A 22552-nucleotide genomic window follows, 5' to 3' on the forward strand; every position below is an offset into this window, starting at 1 on the left:
AACAAATTGATAATGTATGCATGTATGCCTATATCTCACGTTCTAGGAATTACTGCAGAAAACAATAAAAACTAATTTATATTCTAGACGGTATTTTTGTATGAATGTGTGAATGAAAAAGTAAAACGTTCCTACATCCTGAACGATAGATAATCGATGTTGAATGGGCCATAGTAATGTCAATTTAGCAATACAATTTAAAAAGTTATAGCCCTGCAAAGAAGGTAAACATCTCCATAGGCTTAGACTGGTGGCAGTGATCAAACATTGATGGGTATAAGCGTGGCAGAGAAAGTGTTAAAGATATGTGCATTTCAGTTTGTGGGGTACCTTTATGGAATGGACTGCAAGTGGAAAACGAAACAGAGCAATAACATTAGTTCTATGTCGTAGAGCTTCCGCTCAGCGTCATATTGCACATATCTCACTCCAGTGCATGTGCACTGAATAAAAACTCACAATGTACCTTTACATACCAACATCCGTCTGGCCACACCCCCATCTGCTACCTATATAAGCAGGGGTGTGGCCACACACTCATCTCCTTCTCAAATTTCACCACAAGAGAGTGCCTGTATACCAATCACTTGACGTGGGAAAGAAAGTATTTAGCTGAAGAAAGGAAAACAGAAGAACAAGGAGATACGTTGACGTTATATCTTTATTTTCTCTCTCACTATTTTCGAAAAAATACGGCGATAATGTCTTCGTCACTGGGGTGTCTGGAAGATGATGATCATTCTGACCTCCACCGGCTTTTCCGTATTAGGGGCTCGCGTCGCTGATCTACTCCCCACCTGCAGTCCTCCTTGCTGTGGCTGGATAGGTATTGAACCTCCGGTTCTACAGCTGGACTGCAGGAGGCACCGGCTGTTGTGAGAAACTGGTTGCTTTCTGGGCTGGGTGAGTAATGTTTTGCTATGCGAGCGCCAGTTGTGCTGCTAATGCTATGGGGGTTAGCTGACAATTTTACGAAGGCCGGCCCCAGATTGGGGTCCTCTGCTCGGACGGACGGAGGGTCCTGGTCTGACGCTCCCATAATGGTCAAACTAGTGGGCCGCGACCGAGATCTGGTTTAAACCCGGGGTTCTCTGGACGAGTGGATGCTTCTCTGTCCCGTGAAGGCCCCATCTTTCAAATGAATGAGAGATTACACCCTAAGCACGAGGAAATGTGGGTCTGGATCTTCTTTATCCGTAGTTCCATGCTCAAGTCGGCTGCAGCCCGTATGGGAATTGTGCCGACTCCGCCGTATGTCTGTTAAATCACTGTTGAAAACTGTGTTGACATTTCTTTTTCTCTCTTGTTATGTCGTTGTGTACAGTTCAGGTGATAGCTGCTTAGCTTGCGTGCTAGTGTGTGGCCTACTGTTAGCCAGTCAGCTGTTAGCTGCGGCGCTAGCCCGTTGTGTTCACTAGGCTAGGAAACGTTAGCTTGTTGCTATCAGTCAGGAGTGGCTGTTAGCTTAATGCTACACTGTTGAAGGTTACTGTGAGTATAACAAGCCTTAACACTCTGACTACGACGTCATCTTTGACAGAGGATGTTAGTCGACCCTACACCGGGTGCCCTGCCAGCGAGGACTTCGTCAACATGGAGAACGGCGACTGGGTGGCGCAGCGGACATTTGCCCTCGTCACCAACGCAGGAGACGCCGGGTTCGACTTCGGCTGTCCCCGTTAACCAGTGTTCACAGTTCTCTCGGCCTGCGCTCAGGGTGGAGGTAGGAGTCCTGCCAGACTTAACACTTCTTCTTTCCTTCCCTTCTAAATGTTTTGTAATAACGATGTTTTCCAAAACGTGTGTTGCTGCAATACATTGAGGATACGACGCGTGTTGTGTGTGAATTGTCTTGTCACTGGTATAGCTTCTCTCTACCTAGAAAATCAGCGTTGTTTTTTACGTGTGTAAAAATGAACTGGTTAGTTGTGATGAGAACTTGTACGCTGGGTATCTTTGAAATTCATATCTGATATATTTTTGACACACCCCCACGCCCGCGTTCACGCTTGGTTGGTATTTTCTAAAGTGGTCGCGTCCCATGAGCAAGTGACTGCGGTCACAAAAGCCCCAGGCTTGCAAACCGCAGTCACGTAAGGGGCTACCTACACTGAGACTTGAACAACTGAGCAATGGTTTTGTTAATATATGGTTCCTCATTCTTAATCATTATTATAGTGCCCCAAAAAGAAGGTGTAACCATATTATTATTTACTATTATTATTATTATTATTATTATTATTATTATTATTATTATTATTATTATTATTATTATTATTATTATTATTATTATTATTATTATTATTATTATTATTATGTTGTAGATTAATTAATAAAAACATTTACATTAATAAGCAATGCCTACTGTGACCTATACTGTGTGTACAGTTCAGTGATTGTGACAGGGGATTTTTAATACATTTTCTGATTAGTTATCATAGACTAAGCTATCTAACTTCTGGAAACATGTCAGATTCTGGAGGGTTCCAGAAGATTCACACATTCTCCAGATTCTGGAGGGTTCCAGAAGTTCACCATAATATCCAGATTCTGGAGGGTTCCAGAAGTTTCACACATTCTCCAGATTCTGGAGGGTTCCAGAAGATTCACACATTATCGAGATTACCAAAGGAGTGGAGGGAAAAAAATAAACAACTTTGAGTCACAGGACAATGAGTCACAGTCAGGTGGCGCTAACAAATGACCAGAATTCAAGAAGGAGGGTGAGAGAGGGAGATATTGCTAAGCCAATGACTCATTTTCACCATGTAACCTGATGCAACACACAGAAACATACAGCCATGCAATATTAATCTATTTATTTCGTTTTTTTAGCTTTTTTTTATTTAATTATTTTCTTTCACAACAACTTATCTTTTGATTTTAATTGTATCTTTTCATTGTAATTCTTTTATATGGTTTGAAATAAACCATTAACAAATTAATTCATTTTGATCTATTAGGCCGACAACAATAAAGGCTTGACATAGGCCAAATGTAAAATGTTTGACAAATGCCACCATACTGTATATTCAAGTAAAAATAGTCAAGTCATGATTATTCAACTATAATAGGTCAGCCCATGTACAATACAGTAGGTTGTGTAGCCCAAGAATATAGGTGACGTGACCTGCAAACCGAAGGACCAAGTATTGCTATTGAGATTATGGAACAATATTTCTTCATGCTACATGGTCACATTGTGCCCTCCTGTTTGATTATACCAAGGACAAAACACAATACCATCCGCAATAATAACCTTACCTAACAACTTATTAAGGCTCATGTGACACGGTGATCTCACAGGGAAATTCCCCTTAAAAAGTGCCTTGTCATTCCTCAACCTTCCACTGCCCGGTCCTGGCGCCCATGTGTTTACATGGCGTGGAGAGCAGTAGATCACCAGTAGGGGGCGCACGGTGTTCGGGACGGACTTCCCCCTCGCAGACTACAGCGGCCCTGTGATTGGCTCCTCTCCTGAATAAATATTACATTATGACGCTGGATGGTTATTACACGGAACTGGAGTGGACTGTGAGCAAGACGCACTGAAACAAACGCTCCGGTTGATAGGGGCCTTTAACAATTATTTACTGCGCAACAGACCGAAAAGCCGAAAAACGCGACCATGTCCGTGACGGTGAAAGCCTATCTCCTCGGCAAGGAAGGGATCAACAAAGAGATTCGGCGTTTCGGTGTGGATGAGGATGTCTCGACGAGTTTTGAGTATCTGAACAGGAAGGTTGTTGATGTTTTCTCTAACCTGCGACACATCGCCTTCCAAATGTTTTACAAAGGTAAGCTCAAAGTCCTGTGTGTATAAACGTCGTCTAAGACTTAGCTAAGTGTGAGGCTAAATTAATGGCCATATCCACAATTAAAAGCTACGCTGTAGGCGCTCTATTGCGCAGACCAGGCAAAATATATGATCATAAATGTAAATAATATCTTTCACTGGCTGAAAAGAGGAATTGCACTTGTGAGGTTCAGCCTACCCACTACTATCAGTCAAAGCAGCACCTCCTCGATGTGCGCCTAACGTTAACTGTCGCTGTGGGGCGTTTTGAGCGCAGTGCGCACTTCAGATTCATTATCATAAACCCCATATCAGCCCTATAATTTCTTATATTTCAAAAAAGCAACTGGCCAAGATGAATACGTTCTGTACAACTGTGTACTCTAATGGTATGCAGGGTGATTTGTGGTTAATGCTTGCCTATTTTTCGAATTCGAACGGTCAACTAATACAATAAGCCTAATTTAACCTGCCACAGAAAGTAGCCTATATTGTATTTTGTCCTCATCATAGACTTGCTATTCTAGGCTATGGTCAGTGGTCACAGAGAGATATGTTCATGGTCACAAACTGTCCCAAGGTCTACGGAATATGCCATTGTGCCTACTGCATATAACAGTCTAATATCGACTGTAATGAAATTGAAAGGTTATTAAGCCTATAGGACTATATACATAATGCCATTATTTAACCTTGGCATTTAATTGAATAGGGATTCAGATACCACAGATACAGATTCTGTAATTGTTTATCATTGCTCTGTGCTACATTCCCTGCCTCTGTGGGCAATTAGTTGCTGTAGAGGAGCCAAAGCTATATATTTAGGTTATTGTATTATATGAATGTTTATATGTTTATTTTTATAACCTTACATTGAAACGGCATTAGTAATATTGATTGGATTTAGATAAAGTCATTGAACCGTCTTATTTGTCATAGAACATTCTAGAACATTTGTGATGTCATAATCAAACATTCTAGAACATTGGAATTGGAAACGTTTGGAAACGTTTGAAATGACTATTTGCTTGGCAACAGTTGGGCCTAGCCTAGAGCAGTTACTGTACGGCTCACCCTGATGTCTTTATTTACCAGTAAGTTAACTTTGCTACAATGCGTCCTACAGTGTGTTTGTCTGTTTCTACCTTGTAATATCTTATTTCTATAATTGCTGTATAGTTGACCCCCTGTAGACGCATGCCATAAACCCTCTGCTGACTTCCATAATATAATGCAGCAGTTTAGCTTAGCAGCGTTTAGCTGTTGTGGGTAAATAAGGGCTTGGCAGGGAATGGCTGCTCTTCTTTCAAGCCCTTGGCCCTTGGATCAAATGAACACCCGGGTGACGTGTAAGCCTTCGTCACCGCGAGGATCACTTTGTGTGAGGGAGTACAAACTGAATTGAGACACCCATGGCCACAATTATGTGTAATAAGCACTTTTTGAAAAGAGTCACTGCATGATTCCAGCCTCTTGGCAGAGATCACGTTTAAATTTAGAACATCTTTTAATAAAGCTCACACTTCCACCTCGAGCTGCAGTACTTTATACGTTTCATAAAATCATACTCGTCCTTCCAAGTCCATGATCTGGTTTGGATGAGGACTCCAGAGAGGCACAGGGAACCGCCATGGTGGGAATGTCGGTCCAGCCTGAGTCACAGTGTGTCTGTTTTCTTTCCGCCTCCTCCAGACGAGGACGGTGACATGATCGCCTTCTCCACCGACGATGAACTCATTATGGGTCTCACCTCCAGTGTGAAGGACGCCACCTTCCGCCTCTTCATCAAAGGTAGGGCCTCTCTCTCACACACACACCTGTAGGGTGGAATGCTCTCTCTCTCACACATACACAACTGTAGGCCATGCTCTCTCTCTCACACATACACACCTGTAGGCCATGCTCTCTCTCTCACACATACACACCTGTAGGGTGGAATGTTCTCTCTCTCTCTCACACACACACACACACCTGTAGGGTGGAATGCTCTCTCTATCACACACACACACATTTAGAATATTTTATTTATGTCCACATAAAAACAAGGTTTAAAGGACACAAATATTAACAGTGCGCTTGTACATTGTGGGATTATTCGGATACAATCGTGCCACAGTGGCAATCAAAGTTACAGACTCACACGGATGATGGACCTGACAATCAACACACAGCTCATGGGTACAGATAGCAGCGTCTTCTCCAAATTGCCCGGCTGCCAATAATTGCTGACACTGAGCAATATTTAGCCAATTGTTTGGCTCTTCTCTTCGGAAGACCGGCCAACTGAAGGCCTCTAACACCCAACTTATGGACATGACCCAGGCTTCCAAATATGAAGACTAAAAGTTTACAGTTGTAGCCGAGTTGTGAAATGGTATGGTCTAACAATTGATATTTTAACATTTTGGTTGTAAATGCTTCCTCTAGACTGTAGTCAAACGTGCAACCAACTTCCAGGATGAGAACCTCTCTGTTATTCTCATTAACAATAACAACATCGGGGGTGTTTGCTGAAATGTCAGAGAACAGTGAATTGTCCCTACACAGATTGAGCATATTATGGCTTCACACTGGTGTGTTTATACAGCTTATATGTTGCAGGTGACCCGAGTGTGGAACTGACACTGTCTGCAATCAGGTTCACAATCCTATCATGCCTACAAATGTAGAGCCCTTTGTATGCATGACAGCCATTGAGTATGTGAGACATGGTTTCTGTTGTCTGTTCGTGACCATGGTGTATGCAGTGTGGGCTATGACTGCCAGGGAACCAGATGGAAAGGTTGAGCATTGATGGTAAAACCTGTAGCCTAGCTTTTAAAGTAAAAATGATGATGCTCTCATCAATAGCTACATTTTTAAAAACTGCGTGCGAGACAGAGTGGTCAGCGGCAGGGAGACAAGCAAGCTTCCCTTGCAGTTTAAGCTCAGTCCAGTGTTGGCGTTGTTGTTGTGCCGACATGAGATGGCCACAGGCATTGGTAAGTGGCAGTTCATGCCACGTTCCACAGATGTCAATGGTGGCCTTCACAGAGATGGTAGGGTCAGAGATGATCTCCTCAGAAACGTTAACAGCGTCTGAGTCCGGCCCCACCCACTCCAGGGCCACGTTGGACCAGCCGCATAGGTCATTCAGGTCTGGCCAGTCAGACCACACCCCGAATCCACACACACACACACACACACACACACACACACACACACACACACACACACACACACACACACACACACACACCTGTTGGGTGGAATGCTCCTCATTTGTTTGAAACTACTTTTAGTCAGGGGAGTGCCATGGTTTCTCCATAGAGACCCATTGTACATTCTAGAGCCGCAGCTCAACACAGGTAGTGGGCACCTCAGACACGTGACTCAGTGGGTATCGCTGATTGGCTCAAACACATTGTATTTACAAACAAGAAAACTATAGATGGTAGTTACGTAAAAAGTAAAAAAAAAAATAATAATAATATATATATATAATGAAATGTGCACCCTTTAAAATATTCTCTTAATAGAGTATCTATTCACACAGATAGGCAACTATTACACACCCAGTTGACAGATTTGCTTCCTCCCCACAGAGAAAAAGGAGCACAGACGTGACTTCCCCCTCCACGCTTTCCCCGGCGGCGTTCCCCCTTTCCCCTTCCCTCCTCCCGCTCCTGGGGCTCCCCACATGGGGCCCCCGCCCCCCCACGGCCCGCACTTCCACGGCCCACCCCCTCATCACCACGGCCCACCCCTGGTGCACCACAACGTGACATGCGATGCCTGCGAGGGCCCGGTGGCAGGCACCCGCTTCAAGTGCACGGTGTGCACCGACTATGACCTCTGCTCCCCCTGCCAGGCCAAGGGGCTCCACAAGGAGCATGTCCTCCTGCCCATCTGGCACCCGCTCAACAACATGTTTGAGGTAAGGGACATATGTCACATGTCCTCCTGCCCATCTGGCACCTGGATTTTTTTTTAACTACAAAATCACTGGATAGTCGAATACTGTAACTTTAAAGCCATTTTCTCCGTGTAGTTACTGCGGTTAGCAGTGTATAGGCTACCTTTTTACAAAACGAGCAGTGTCCTACACCTAATGTATACCCTATTAGATGCACAGACTAAGCACATTCTCAAAAACAAAACAATAGGATAATTGTTCAGCCATTGAATAATACAAAGTAAATTCTATTGAAAAAGATGATATTGTAGTAACAAGTAAATGAGTAATGATGAGCAAACCAGAATACGTTTTTAATGATAATCTAAATATCTGTACGCTTTTCAAAGGACATGTTGCTTTATGTGCACACTCTGAATTTGCATTTGTTTCTACATGTCATTTCCTCAGTGGTTCCCTCGTGGGAAGTGGATGCGGAACATGAGGCACTGCATGTGGGCCGGTGCCCAGAATCAGCAGCAGGCCCAGACCCAGGCTCAGGACCAGCCCAGTAGCTCCGGCTCAGAGTCCACATCTGCCTCCCAGCCTGGCCAGGCCGCATCCGACGACAGCTGCCCTCCCTCCGGTAAGTCCTGTACACCACTATTACTATGGTTATTTACCGTGTAGGACAACTTAACTGGTTTGGCTCCTTCAGTCACCAAATGTTGCATGTTTTGTAATATGTTTTTGTCTGAACACACAGACCCCCCCCATGCCCAACTCGCTACCAAACAATGGGATTATCTAGGAAGGGGATAAGATTATCTTGTGGTGCCTCTGTGTTTTTCCAGGTGCCTCAGCAACCACTCAGGCCCAGGCCAATGTTGAATTCCTGAAGAATATCGGAGAGGGAGTGGCAGCCATGCTAAGCCCATTAGGTAAATATATTTCCTCCCACCACATCTCCACTCTGTCACCTACAAGCAGATTGTAAAGCGTTGTTGTTGCTTGATTAAATGTACCACGTGAATCCAAATTAGTTTTTACCTTTTATTCACCAAGGTTATTTGGCTTAATTAATACAGAAGTTCTCATTTTCAAGAGGACTTCTCCTCTTCATGATCTTGTGATGAATTGATTGCGTTAAAATGCAAAAACCTCTACCTTGTGTTCTGTCCAGGCATCGATGTGGACATAGACGTGGAGCACGAAGGCCGCAGGACCAAGGTGACCCCCACTCCGACCCCACCGGGCTCAGAGGGACCCCCCAGCGCTACGAGTGACGTTGGGGCAGGCGCCTCGGATAGAGCAGAAGCCAAAGAGGGAAGCATGGAAGTGGACGGACTGAGCAGCATGGGTAGCGCTAGTGGTGGAGCTATGGTAGGTCACACACACACACACACACACACACACACACACTTTCGGTTTCCTTCTTATTGAATTAGTGTAATTCTTAAAACCCCTTTGTCTCCCTCTTCAGGGCACCAAGGATACTACAGGCGGCGATGAGGAGTGGACCCACCTGAACTCCAAGGAGGTGGACCCCTCTACAGGGGAGCTCCAGTCCCTCAGGATCGGAGAGGAGGGGTCCCTGGAGGCCCTGGGGTCCCTCACAGCTCCGCCCTCGCAGGGCCAGAAGGAACTCAGTAGCCTGCATGCGGCTGCACTGTACCCTCACCTCCCCCACGGTAGGCACTGACGGTGTTCACAACTAAGCTCAAGTGGCTGCACTGTTTTTCATTCATTCAAACATTTATTTGAAACCCGAAAGAACAATGACATCAAGTGTCAAGTTAGAATAAATACAACTAACGGATGCATAGAAAGATAAATCTGTTAACCCTTTTATACCTACCACTGTATAAATGCATGTGAAATGTACATTCGGTGTAAAAGGGTTCAAATACATTGAAGCAGTTTGTGATCATGGTTTTAAACCGTCCATAGGTTAGGAAAGTATTGCTCTTTAGGGTGCAGAATTTGGGATTGTAATATATAGTATAGTACAGGGGCGGCTCTTTGCCCGTCAATGTGCGGCTCTTCCATCCATAAATTTTTTTTTATCATAATTCTTTTTTTATGTCACTCATTCCACAAGGACATAGAATAAACATTTACAAAAAAATGTAATGGTCCATTTGCATGTTCTTGGTATCTGAATCTAGGGACATATGGATCAGTGTCAGAAATAGTGTGTCTGTTACTAGGCTTGAGTAAATTGTAATGAACCAAAGGAGAATATCAATTCTATAATTTTTTTTATCTTTGACTGTGAATAACACCATGCTAAAATTTACCAGACCTGAAAAATCTAAGCAAATGAATAAAGGGAAGATGATTCAACAGGTTTTGTAGATACAGTACTGAATTCTGCCATCTTTTTTATAATGTAAATTTCTCCACCATTTTTCATCGTATTGCAACACCGTTTTTTGCAAGACGTTCACAGAAAGGTAGAGAAACTAACTGTGTTCTGTTTTATGGCAATAACGTTAAGGTTTGTGGGAGATAATCCCAAAAAATAAGAGAAATAAAAAAGTAAATCCAGAAGTCAGATGATTGACAGGGGCTGGTGTGAGCTGGGTAGGGTAGTTTTTCGAAATTAGAGACTTCAAAAGACTACACTTCCTCCTGTCAATATGCGCCGGTTTCCGACTCAATGCCCTGAGATTTCTATAATCTTATATTTCACTAATAACAGTTAAAATAATTGGTAAACAAACGTAATGCTGAAAATATACACTTTTACTGTATATCTCGGGCTTAAGAGGTTAACCCTGTGAGGCTCAAATTAAAAAGACATTAGCAACTTCAGAGGGTGGGACATATAAACACTTTACTATCAAATAGCATTGTGAGGCTGAACAACAGGACCAATTGACTGACTATACATGTGCTTAACATTTTTTAAATAAACATTCTTTTTTTTTAAATGGCTAAAAGTGATTTTGTAATTTTGCAACCGTGGGTGTCACAGGGTACTTTTAACCCTGTGAGGCCCAAATAAAAAAGACATTAGCAACTTCAGAGGGTGAGACCTATAAACACATGAAGGGTGCCGTGACTGAAAAAAAAGTTGAGAAAAGCTGGTATATGGTGTGGCTCTTTGTGGTACAACAGTAATTTTTGTGGCTCTTAGTCTCTGACTGGTTGGCCACCCCTGGTATAGTATGACTGTTCTTAACCCTCGGTGTTGTGTGCTTTCAGATGCACACCCTGAGCTAGTGGAGTCCTTGGCCCAGATGCTATCCATGGGCTTCACAGATGAGGGGGGCTGGCTCACCCGCCTCCTGCAGACAAAGGCCTATGACATCGGAGCAGCCATGGACACCATCCAGTACTCCAAGCCCCCAGAGTAGCAGCGGCAGGAGGGGGCCATGGTGGACCTCAGCTTTTCCCAGCTAGCCAGCCAGAGAAAAGGGCTCCTTAAGCCCTGTATAATCACTTCACCATTACTGCCTTCTATCACTCTTCATGTACACCTTTCTGGCTAATTCTATTACACGAGTAATACCAGGCTATGAAGCTTAAATACAATAAAAATAAAAACATGCATCATCAATGGCCTTTATTAAAAGTGTCACAGGAGAATATAATTTCTTTAACTTTGTTTTTAAATGAAAGGAGTATGTGAAAAGGAAAGAAAATACTAAGATGATTTAGGAGAATGGCAGAGCCTATCTAGGGCATTTATGCATACTAATGGATAACACTATTGGTAGCTAAAACAATCAAGTAACTGTTATTGCACTATCACGCACAGTAGCTATGTTATTGCCAGATGAAAGGAATGCTGTTCTGTCTATTATGATTGTCAACCGAATCCAATGAAGGTTGTGTATCCCGTCAGTGCTGAGAACGTGTGTGGACAAATAAAACCATTCTACAAATAATCATGGTTTATATCGGTTTTTATTCTCATTTTGAAACTTTCAATATAACTAATATTTTATACAGGGTATCTGCAGGTTTCAACAAGTTAAATGGAATGTTTTTTTTAATACCACACAGCTAAATTGAACATGGGATGGGGCATTTATTGTTTACAACACAGTATCCCAGGAAATGTCAGAATATCCCAGCTATCGTATTCAGGGTTCTGATATTGCAATCTGAATATTAAGAGTTTTAATTGTGAAACACTACACATCTTCAATGCTTGATGGTCCCACTAACATACAAACTGTGATATATAAGACAACCCAGTCAGTTTGCACACCGCCCGTATTCAGAAACTGCCTTTAAACAGCCCGTTCAGATCTGCCTCCTAAGTCAAGTGGAGCGGGCAGTCCTCGACTTTTGTGTCTCGGTTTTTCAAGATGTCGGCTTGCTTGTAAAAGTAATTTTTCCAGCTAAACGACTAAAATGATGACAATGTTTGAAATGGGATATGAAATTGCTGGATATTCATATTTGATCTGCAACTCCTAGTTTGACAGTTGAATCTGCATTTTGTGAGCCGGAAGACCTATAGCTCTGGACCAGCTAGACACAGAAACAGTCCGTCCAGAACAGGACTGAACCAGCTAGATACCCGTCCGTCCAGAACAGGACTGAAACAGCCCGCCCAGAACAGGACTGAAATAGAGGGGTATATTTGCTAGAATGCCTAATCTGAGTGGTATTTTCAGCTAAATAAACTTCAAACTGTTTTGGTACCTCAAATACCTTTATTAACTTGTTCAAAAGTTAATATAACCTTTAATGAGCACTAAGGCACACCGTGTAACCTATAGTTTTTTTTTGGACCCACTTTTTTCTCCCATTTTCTATATTTTCTCCCATCCCAATTTCGTATCATCCAATTCAACCCTCCCCTGTCACGGACGCTGTTTCTTGCCTCCCACAAGCCGGCTGCAATGTGGACTAAGTCATACATAGCACAAGTCCCCTCCGGTACTTGAGGTAACAGCAGTCGCATCTTTTCACCTGCGCAGCTCGATCTCTCAGTGGCGAGGAGTAACGCGTGGGAGGCTCACGCTGCCCCCGACACATCCTGATTCTACTGCGCAGGCGCACCAACCGACCTGTAGGAGTCGCTGTCCACAACGCCCGATCCCCACCCATCAGTTTCCCACCCCCTAATACGGCCAATGTGTATTAGTACGGACGACCAGCTAAACTGAAAGCAAATGTGGAGCGCTGGGCTCGAACTGACAAGCCCAGCGTCTCCAGCATTTCGTGGCGAGTGCCTTGCCCACTACACCACGTAGCCGCGTGGTAACCTATAGTTAAAGATTAACTGTACAGAACACTACTTGAAGGCGATTAATGGTCTAAATTATACCTTGCGTGTGTGTTGGTTCCACCTTCAAATCATCCAAGTCAAACGTGTCATCAAAGTCTTCCCCAGTGTTAAAGAGCGACCCAACCACAAGGGAGGGGCCTGGAGGTTTAGGCTGCTCACGGATTGGTTCAGTGCACTCGGGTGACATACGGGTGAGACTGGGATCTCTTTTGCTATTGGTCTCCTCCCCAAACCCACAGTGACTAAGGGTCGACTTGAGCCTACTGTACGCCACGCCAACAACACTTTTCTTAAGAAAAACACTCCCAAGTCCTACTGCGGAAATACCACTGCAGGTCGGTTGTTCACAAGATAATGTAACACCGTCATTATTCCGACGGTCAACGTCAGGTTCAATGTTACCGGCTTCGTCCCTACTCATCCAGCAAGACTCCCCCTCAGATTCCTCCTCGTCCTGGCAAGAGGGAGCGCTCATGTATTGAGACCATTTGGAGGCTTTGGAGATGGTAGTTGAACCAGAAGACTTCAGATGTGAAAACGTAACCACGTTGAGTTGCTTGGGAGCCGCGGTTGAAGAAGGTTTGCTGGAGGTAAAGCTGGTCGGAGGAGGTTTGCTGGAGGTAAAGCTGGTCGGAGGAGGTTTGCTGGAGGTAAAGCTGGTCGGAGGAAGGTAACCAGACATTGGTCTACGAGAAGCTGGTGCTTCATGGGACTCCTCCACTGGGGTGAATGAGCTGGAGTGTCTTGTTTGTTTTGCCAACTGGAATAGAAGGAAAGAACGGAAGTCGTTGATGTGGACATGACGCAATAGTTTTGCATATGAAAATCAGCATCACAAATAGTAGCATGCTACCTTTGCAGTTCTCCAGCTTGGAGCAGCCATAGTGTCCTTGTCACCACAGTGATAGCGGTTTCCACCGTTTTGAGTCCTCTTTCTTTTCCTGTGAATATACATTATATAGATATATAAATTAAGGTTTTCGTAAGAGCATGGACATTTGCTGTATAATGATATTTATCAAATGAGTAGAGTGGTTTAAAGAGACAGCAAAGCATGATGTCCTTTTGTGAGTAAATTATAGGTAAACATTTTCTAAAACGGCTTGCATATCAAAATAAAATCAGGTGTTGTTTGAGGATGTAGTATATATCAGAGTCCCTGGGGAACGTTCCTGCGGTCGAAACAGGGCTATAAAGAAGTGAAGTACCTCCCCTTCCCATGGTCCCGTGGGACCTTATTTCTGAAAATATATGTACGATAGTCAACCGCGAGAGACGAATACTTTTTTTGATCCCATATGATGTTTATCAATTTAAAAAGATGGACTTTTGCAAGACAAGAAAGTCGATCGCAAGTCAGCTAACATTAGCTTCTGATGCTATAACATTAGCTAGCTGACAAATTACACTTTTAAATTGACAAACATTAAATTGACAAACATTATTGCTCTCTCACTGCTGACTACCGTACATAAGGTCCGAAATATGGTCCCATGGAGGACAGCGGAAGGACTTTGCCTCTCTATTGACAAACCAACCAAACTTTCTAACCAAACCCATGTGATCACGCAGGTCAGCCTTTTATTGGACATCATTTTGAATCCCATGCCGGCCAAGACTATGCTGTGAAAAAGGATAAATGTTCTGGGGCTTCAAACTTTAGTCCCAATTAATTTCATTGGATTCTGAATGTGGCTGCATACAGTCACTGAGGAGATGTACATTTACTCTGGGTTGCAGGAATAATTAAGGAGTATGAAGAAGATTAGACGTCTCTCAATCTAATCTGGCAACACAAAGCCAGATTTAATTTGTCACTATACAACAATTAAAAAACGTTTGGGGTAAATGACAGAAAAGACCAAAAGGGAGTAAGCGGAAGAAATGGTTATATTAAAAAAAAAAGGAGAAATCCAGTGTCAGCAGGTATGGAATCGATCTGTGGACAAAAATAAATCATGTGATCTCCACCTTGGCTTGCACAAATGTTATGAATGTGTTCCAATTCACTGATTAATTATGCACCACTGCCTAGGCTACTGCCACCTGAATAATGCATGCAAGGTATTTGATTAGTATCACAACATTTGACAAACAAATATAATGGGAAATGCCAACAAAAACTGCCCAATCAGACTAATTAAATGCACTTTTTTTGTATGCTTTTGGTCCATTTGCTTTCACACCTGAAACGAACCGCTCCAGGGTTCACTTGGAAGCAGAGTGAGACCACCTCAAACAGGCAGACCAGGGTTCAATTACAATGTTCACACTAACCCAAACAAACCGCACCATGGGGGTAGACAGTCCAAGGGTCAAATCAAATGGACTTATACAACACACAGGTGTGAAAGCACCCTAACTGAAGGAAACAAATTCTTACAGAACTCTAGGCCAATGGGCCTCATTCAGAAAAATTATTACCCATACGTCATTCGAGACCAAATTGAAAATGTTATCGTTACACTGTGATTTCTAGTAGAGATGTTCCAATACCATTTTTTCCTTCCCGATCCGATACCTAAGCTTTGGGTATCGGCCGATACCGATACTGAAACGATACCAGTGCATACATTAAAAAAGAAAAGAAAGTATATTATATAAATTATAATTATTTTTTTACAGCTACAGATACTGTTTTATATATACTGTTTTTTTAGTAATAACTAGAAAGTAATGGTATTTATTCAACAACAGGTGATTGTATAGATTAGTATTAGTAGTTCTATGCTCAATGAGTATAGGGCTGCGGCACTGCAGATATACCCTACTCCAATGAGTTCACCCACGGATCCGCACGGACGTTAGACGTTGTTGCACTTGCTACCCAGTCTGTTAGCTAGAAGCAGATGCTCTGGCTAGTAGTAACGTTTATGTTGTGATTTTCGATGCAAAATAAATATTCAACATTCTCTTTTGAGACTCCGCCTCAGACTCTTATCCTTTGGCACTTGGAACTTGCTGTACTTTGCTTGCAGGTCTGCAGCCATTATTGCTGGATTATGAATAGCACCAACTTTAGCCAAGGTACCGTTATCAAGCTAAGCTAGCTGACCTAGCTCGTCTTCCCCGCAAGGTTTTCACATTGACATTTGATAACGTTAGTCAGCTAACGCTAGTCAGTAGCTACTTGACTTAAATACGATTCACCGTGGGTGCATTATTGTTGATAGACGGACAGTGTCAGGTCCTGGAGAAAGGACAGGCGATTATCTGATTTGATGTAACGTTAAAGCGGATGTTGTTCCAACTAGCTAGCTTTTCAGCTAATGCTATAATAACACCAGCGAGCAAAACACACCCGTCGTCACACCGCTCTGTCGGGGACAATGGAATTTAAGAAAGTGTATCTGCTGTTAAAATGACAAACAGCATAAAACACGTTCATTTTATAATCCTCACTCTCCGCAGGAGATAAATGACGTCATGGGATCGGAGGCTAGACTTTTGGCGTACTCGCAGATACCGATACCAGCATTTTAGGCAGTATCGGAGGCAGGCAGTATCGGAGGCATTTCCGATACTGGTATCGGAACAACTCTAATTTCTAGGATCAAGACTGAGCAGAACGGAAGAGTGACACCGAGTGACACCAAGACGCACAGAACAGATTTTTGACAACTTGATGATGAGTCATGAGACATACCCGACATTTATGTTGCCATGGATCTGGTTTCTGTCCATGAAAACATTCTCCTCCTCTTCTTCCTCTTCATCAGCCTGCCCTTCACCTGGTTTGTCCAGGTATTTACCCCAGCGGCATGGTTCTTCCACCTAAAGAAACAAAGTGATGAGCTGTTCAATGCATAGCACAAGCCATGTCCATTAGGTAATGTGTTTTAGGACATGACTCATTCAGTTATTCTCATGAGACATAGGTGATGATGCCTAGGGATTTCCCTTGTGACGGCATATACAGTTAGAACAAGGCTTCTCTAAACACTGACTTTAGAGCAGACATCCTGCTGGTCATGATCCTGGGGCCTGTCCTCACAGTCTTCACCAGCCTCACTCCCGACCTCTTCCCTTTTAGAAAGAACACAGAGACATACTATTTTATTATTATTAGATAAAATCATTGCAACGGATAGATTATAGAATAGACATGGCAACATCACACCATCAACCATAGCAAAATCAGCCTAGTGACCTTGGGGCGGCCTGTAATTGCCCGATGGGAGTGAGAGCGTCAAGCCCTGCCAATACACGCGTTTACTCACACATCTAGTATGCAGACAAACAGGTTAGTTATTTGGCATGGCTCCATAACCAATGTGCCTCGTTCTCCATCACTGCACTATGCCACTGTATGAGATGCAAGGCAGTGGATGGAACGTAAACTCTGATTGTTCAGAATGGGTGAAGTTGAACAGAAGAGCAGTGAGAGAAAGCAGGTAATTCTGTGCATTGTATTTGTCACACAAAAAGAGATAAAGATAAAAATGTATCATTAGCTAGTAGCTACCAGTGCGACAAAGCTTTCTGGTCCTGTTCCACAAGCGTCTCTCCACGCCTGGCATTGAGCTTCTGAACGTGACGTCTGCAATCCACCCCAGAGCCACGTCCAAACTCCTGAGGGAAATTGCACAACACGCACATAATAATATATTTGTTTGTTTTGACATTCAAACATATTAACACAACGTTTGACTTATATTATGGATATGTCATTATAGCTAGCTAGCAATACACATTAATATCAGGGGTAACAATTCAATCAAGTCCAATATAAGGCCCGATATGAGTAGCAGGCACTAGTGGTGGTGAAAGTTGGTCACTTTAATTGATCATATTTATTGCGTAAATTTTCGTTTGATAGGGGGGGAATAAACATAAAATTCCTGCATTGACAATTGAATGCCACCCTAACAAATGAATATCCATTTAACGGCCAGCCTTAAAAGAGATATTTCACTGACTATCCTATATATAAAACCCATTTAGTTAATTTTCACAAACAGTGCCCACATTAAAATAGCATGTTACTTACTATACTTAAGTCAGACAACAGTATAAACTGAACGTGTCTGCGCGGACAGCAGATCTATTGTATAGGTCTGTGCAGCAGAGTGAGACTGAGTAGCTTTAAGTTCGACTTTCACTTAGAGTAACTTTGCTTGAAGGAGAGAAAGGAGGCTCTAGAGATGACACAACAGGTTACACACCGATGGCGGAGGATTTAGCAATATTTCAGATTTAAACCCCACAGCAGCTCAACTGGAGAGGAGCTGAGGACCAGTCCAGACCAGATGCAGTATGTTTGCGCAAGCAAGCATAAGCTGCAGCTCCTTTGTCCATCATTGATCCGTCAATGATCGGATAGAAAATGTACAGAAGGTAGGCCTATTACTGTCTGTTGGTTTATTTTTAAATTAGAACATAACATCAACTCTGTCCAACTTAGACGGACAGACACAGTGGATCAATGTAGCCACATAACGCTAAATATAAAAGTAAGCGTTCGACAGATAATGTCCGGTGTCACCGGTAATATTGGTGTTGTCACGAGTTTATTGTCATGGGAAATTTCACATCAATGCAGTAACCCTACTCCTCTGTCAACACCAACATTCCTCCCAGGTGTCAGGCTTCTCATTCAGTTCACACAAGTCTAAATATCATACTTCAGAAGTATAAACAATCTATACAGCAATATTATTTGGTAATTATTATATTGTAATATATTTTTCTTAGACAAAAAAGGTACTTGTTGTTTTGAGCTAATGTTGCCATTTTCTAATTATCAGTAAAGGAACTACTTCTCACCTGAGGTGTAGTTTGACCAACTGTCAACTTCTCACAAAATGTTTCTTCCAGCAAGACAGCAGGTAAAGACTCCCTGAACACTCCATGTAGGGCAACACAGCACACTCAAACCTACAAAAGATTGACTGGATCTGCGTTTATTTTTCAAAGGTAATAAATGTGTAAGCACATCAAATGCCAAAAGAAACATTGTACGGTACCTGACTCATAATTGTCTGTTTTATTGAAATGTGAACAGCAGTAATTTGTTTACACTTCAGAAGTATGATATTTAGACTAGGTCCCCAAAAGTAATGGAAGTGAACGAGGAGCCTGGCACCTGGGAGGAATGGTGGTGTTGACAGCGGACGACAGGGACAGCAGTGGTCTACTAGCTAGCTTACTTGTTGTTGGCCTTAAATAGAGGTAAGACTGCTGAAAGTTCTACTAAAGTGAAATATCCCTTTAAATACAGCTAGTATGAGATGAGATGTTTTTTTTCTGAACTAAGTAGATGCACACTTTAAGTGAGATAAAGTATTATTAATATCGATGTTGACAACCAATTCCGTTGATGCAGCTGGAACTTCACATTCATGGCAACAATCACAAAACATTGGCCAATTTCAGTGATTACTCTGTAGCTTAATTGTTTTGTAATCCTACTAGTGGTGGCAGCCTGGCAGGTGTAATTGTTGGCATTTGTTCCACATCCATCTTAACTACCCAGTACCCACCTCATACTATAGCCCATATACTCTGTATGATAGCATGCCATGTATATATACCGCATATTTACATTTATATTTTTATATTCACAGCATATATACACACAAGCACAGACCCCCGGGGAGGGTTGCGCCGCAAGGGCGAGTTAAGTCCACTCATACCATATTGCACATATTATATTGTATTGTGTATCCCATATTGTATATGTATCTTAATGTAAACGGCATATCATCTATTTTATATGCCCTATTGTATAGCTCAGGCCAATATTATTATATGTGACCGATTGGAGGGTGGCGGGGAAAAGCGGGAGGGAGAGGTAAGTGGTAACTAATACCGGGAGAGTATTCCTTATAATTACGGTTGACCATTGTTGGTTGGTTGCAGTGCTGGTTGAATTTATGTGCAGTGTTCAACTTGCAGTGCCTTTTGGAGAGGGTGTGTTTACTGTTTAGCGTGCCATGGTTCGATTACGCATGCCTTATTCAATTTGCAGTGCCTCTTGGAGAGGGCGTGCCGTGGTTCGATTAGGCATGCCTTGTTCAATTTGCAGTGCCTCTTGGAGGGTGTTCAGCGTGCCGTGTTTGATTAGACATGCCGTGTTGAAGTGCAGTGGCTCTTATAGAGGGTGATCACAAGCCAGGGTTTGTGGTGTGCCCTAACGGCTAACGCTAGGTTATTGAACTTAGCCGAGTGGGGGTGAGTTACTTATTTAACAGACTTTACGGTACCCGATTATCTCCCCTGATCTATTAACCCCTTCCCCCTGTATGAATTTGTTATGATTTATGCTTTTATCTAATAAAGTTGTTACTCTTTTGTACCCTGGTTGTGCAGTTGGTTATTGAAGGGCTTTTTTGACAAACAGCAGTTTTCCCTGCTACATAGCAGTTTCTCCTGCTAATATTACAATATCCTACTAGTTACGCTACTGGCCAGTATGGCGTACACCTGTATCACTGTATAGATTCAAGAGTTTATTCATCAAATACATACCAGGGCATACTGTATCACCGTGCATGGTATTTAAACCACTTTCTAAACTGGGCCTTGGTTGTTGGTGAATTTCGAGGGGAATTGAGCTTGATTATGTTTTGTTAATTTCCCATTTTAAGTAGCTAATTTACACCCCACAAGTTACCATGATTATTATGATGAATTGAAAATGGGGGAACCTGATGTAAACAAGACGAAAGTCTTTCTCTGGTCTGCATCCCCTTAACAATTGGGTGTATTGAGCTGTACTGTACCCATTCTGCAATCTGTTAATACAATTTTCAATCAATCAAAACCAGTCAGTGGTCAGAAACGGACGTGGCCATGCTGTGAATGGTGAATATGAACCATGCAGTCTCTTTAGTGGCAGTAAGTTAACTAACCTTGATAACAGACTGCTTCTCACCACACATCTTGCAGTTCCATTTCGTGCTCTTTTTCACCTATGAAACCAGAATCACAGACAACGAGGTCATGTAATTATAACGTTAACGTTACATGAGAACGAGAAGTGTGAAGACTGGCCAAGGAGCTAGGTAGCTCATAGCTACGCTAGCTAACGTTACTGTACACACAACCTAGTTGATTAACAAAATAAACACACAGGTTTGCTTGGAATGTTACCTGCTGCACTTGAAACGTTTGGCAAGAATAGCATCTGAGAACATGGAATTCCTGGACCATTATGCAGCTACTAACGTTAGCAAAACAAAAGCAAAAAGGTCTCCTTTTCCCGGTAATGTTTTTGAAATCTTCTTCTTTGAGAGTCTTCTTCTTTTTTTGCATTCCGGCAGGAGTAGTATTGCTGCCTCTCACTGTTTGCCTCAGGTACTGCACAGTGTTCTTGTTCTGAGGTGCGTGATTACCACTCCTATAGGGGGTATCTGCAGAGCCGCAGAGCCAGGCTGGACGGGTTGGAGGCGGTCTGGACAAGTATTAGTGGTCTGGACAAGTATTTGCACTACTGCGCACCATTTTCAACTTCACTTTCGTCTCGTTTACATAGGTACATAGACAGTAATGTTACATCTAGACATTTATGACATGTAATAATAGAGTAAACTTGTAAATAGACAGTAATGTTACATCTAGACATACCAGATCTAGTAATAATAGAGTAAACTTAACTTTCGTCTCAGTAACAATGTTCATAAAGTGTACCAATGTTCATAAAGTGTACATCTAGACATGATGTGTACATAGACAGTAATGTTACATCTCTAGACATACCAGATCTAGTAATAATAGAGTAAACTTAACTTTCGTCTCAGTAACAATGTTCATAAAGTGTTGAGTGCTACAGTGTAGGTTAGTTTATTAGGTGCATGACAGTAAGGTTAGTTAGGGTTAGATTTTTTTAATTTAGATAATGGTTGAAGTAGTGAGTTTTTAGTTGACGGCGAAAGATTAGACGGGATTCGGCTGTCCTAACTGGGGTGGGTAGTTCATTCCACCATTGTGGGGCAAGGACTAAGAATAGGCGACTTCTCTTTGATGACCCGACTTCTCTTTGATGACCCTCCCGGAGCTTGGATAGGAGTAGGAATAAACTGTACATATACAGCACTGTTTGAACCTGGCACACAACATACTTCACATGTAATTTTTCTTTTTGTGGAGACGAAGATGATGAGTACCGGTCTTCTCCTCAGACATATAAACATTTTTCTTTTTGTGGAGACGAAGATGATGAGTACCGGTCTTCTCCTCAGACATATAAAATCAGTTTTTCAATACAAGTACGACTCAAGACACAGAACATTAGTATGCAAAATAAAAAATGAACACAGATTTTGAGTGTGAATGAAAACTTTATTTCAACAAGATTGCAGAATGGGTACAATACAGTACGGCTCAATACACACAATTGTTAAGGGGATGCAGACCAGAGAAAGAAGTTTTGTCTTGTCTTCTCGTACTAAAAACGTGACTGTTAGCACAGAGACGGCTGCAGTTACACACAGGGCCATTTTCGTTTCGTTTTCAGGGTCAGTTTCGCTTTTCAGAACGCAACGTAATGGCAGGCAAGTTAGGCCCAGTCCACACGAGCGCTGGATTTAATATAACCATGATTGTATGTGCGCAGTTGCACTGTTCGGCCACACACAACCGGGGATTTGCTACACTGCAACCCCGGTCTTTGAAAACCGGAGTCCAGGGT

General features: G+C 42.6%; 2 protein-coding genes across 2 annotated transcripts; one reads left to right on the forward strand and one right to left on the reverse strand.

The window, feature by feature from the left end:
* Positions 1 to 3525: 3525 nt before the first annotated feature.
* sqstm1 (sequestosome 1) lies at positions 3526 to 11566 on the forward strand. Its single transcript, XM_084331622.1, has 8 exons — positions 3526 to 3797; positions 5489 to 5587; positions 7381 to 7712; positions 8142 to 8316; positions 8525 to 8611; positions 8854 to 9053; positions 9154 to 9361; positions 10881 to 11566. The coding sequence occupies exons 1-8, from the start codon at positions 3629 to 3631 to the stop codon at positions 11030 to 11032; spliced, it is 1422 nt and encodes a 473-aa protein (XP_084187748.1). The 5' UTR covers positions 3526 to 3628; the 3' UTR covers positions 11033 to 11566.
* Positions 11567 to 12766: 1200 nt separating this feature from the next.
* Positions 12767 to 21120, reverse strand: mrnip (MRN complex interacting protein). Its single transcript, XM_084331318.1, has 7 exons — positions 21016 to 21120; positions 20775 to 20834; positions 17387 to 17493; positions 16869 to 16947; positions 16568 to 16695; positions 13775 to 13862; positions 12767 to 13681 (listed from the first exon to the last, which is right to left on the reverse strand). Exons 1-7 carry the CDS (start codon positions 21073 to 21075, stop codon positions 12950 to 12952), a joined length of 1254 nt encoding a protein of 417 aa, XP_084187444.1. The 5' UTR covers positions 21076 to 21120; the 3' UTR covers positions 12767 to 12949.
* Between the last annotated feature and the right edge of the window lie 1432 nt (positions 21121 to 22552).

Source organism: Notolepis coatsorum (assembly GCF_963971535.1).
Source record: "Notolepis coatsorum genome assembly, chromosome: 16".
NCBI classification, from domain to species: Eukaryota; Metazoa; Chordata; class Actinopteri; order Aulopiformes; family Paralepididae; genus Notolepis; species Notolepis coatsorum.

What these genes read in the sequence shown, in the direction of transcription:
- sqstm1 (XM_084331622.1), top strand. Translation starts at nt 3,629, where the DNA reads ATGTCCGTGACGGTGAAAGCCTATCTCCTCGGCAAGGAAGGGATCAAC. An exon ending in CTTCCAAATGTTTTACAAAG is followed by an intron (nt 3,798 to 5,488) that starts GTAAGCTCAAAG and finishes CGCCTCCTCCAG; the next exon opens with ACGAGGACGGTGACATGATC. An exon ending in GCGCTAGTGGTGGAGCTATG is followed by an intron (nt 9,054 to 9,153) that starts GTAGGTCACACA and finishes CTCCCTCTTCAG; the next exon opens with GGCACCAAGGATACTACAGG.
- mrnip (XM_084331318.1), bottom strand. Translation starts at nt 21,075, where the DNA reads ATGGTCCAGGAATTCCATGTTCTCAGATGCTATTCTTGCCAAACGTTT. An exon ending in CAGAAAGCTTTGTCGCACTG is followed by an intron (nt 16,948 to 17,386) that starts GTAGCTACTAGC and finishes TCTTTCTAAAAG; the next exon opens with GGAAGAGGTCGGGAGTGAGG. An exon ending in CAAGCTGGAGAACTGCAAAG is followed by an intron (nt 13,682 to 13,774) that starts GTAGCATGCTAC and finishes CTTCTATTCCAG; the next exon opens with TTGGCAAAACAAACAAGACA.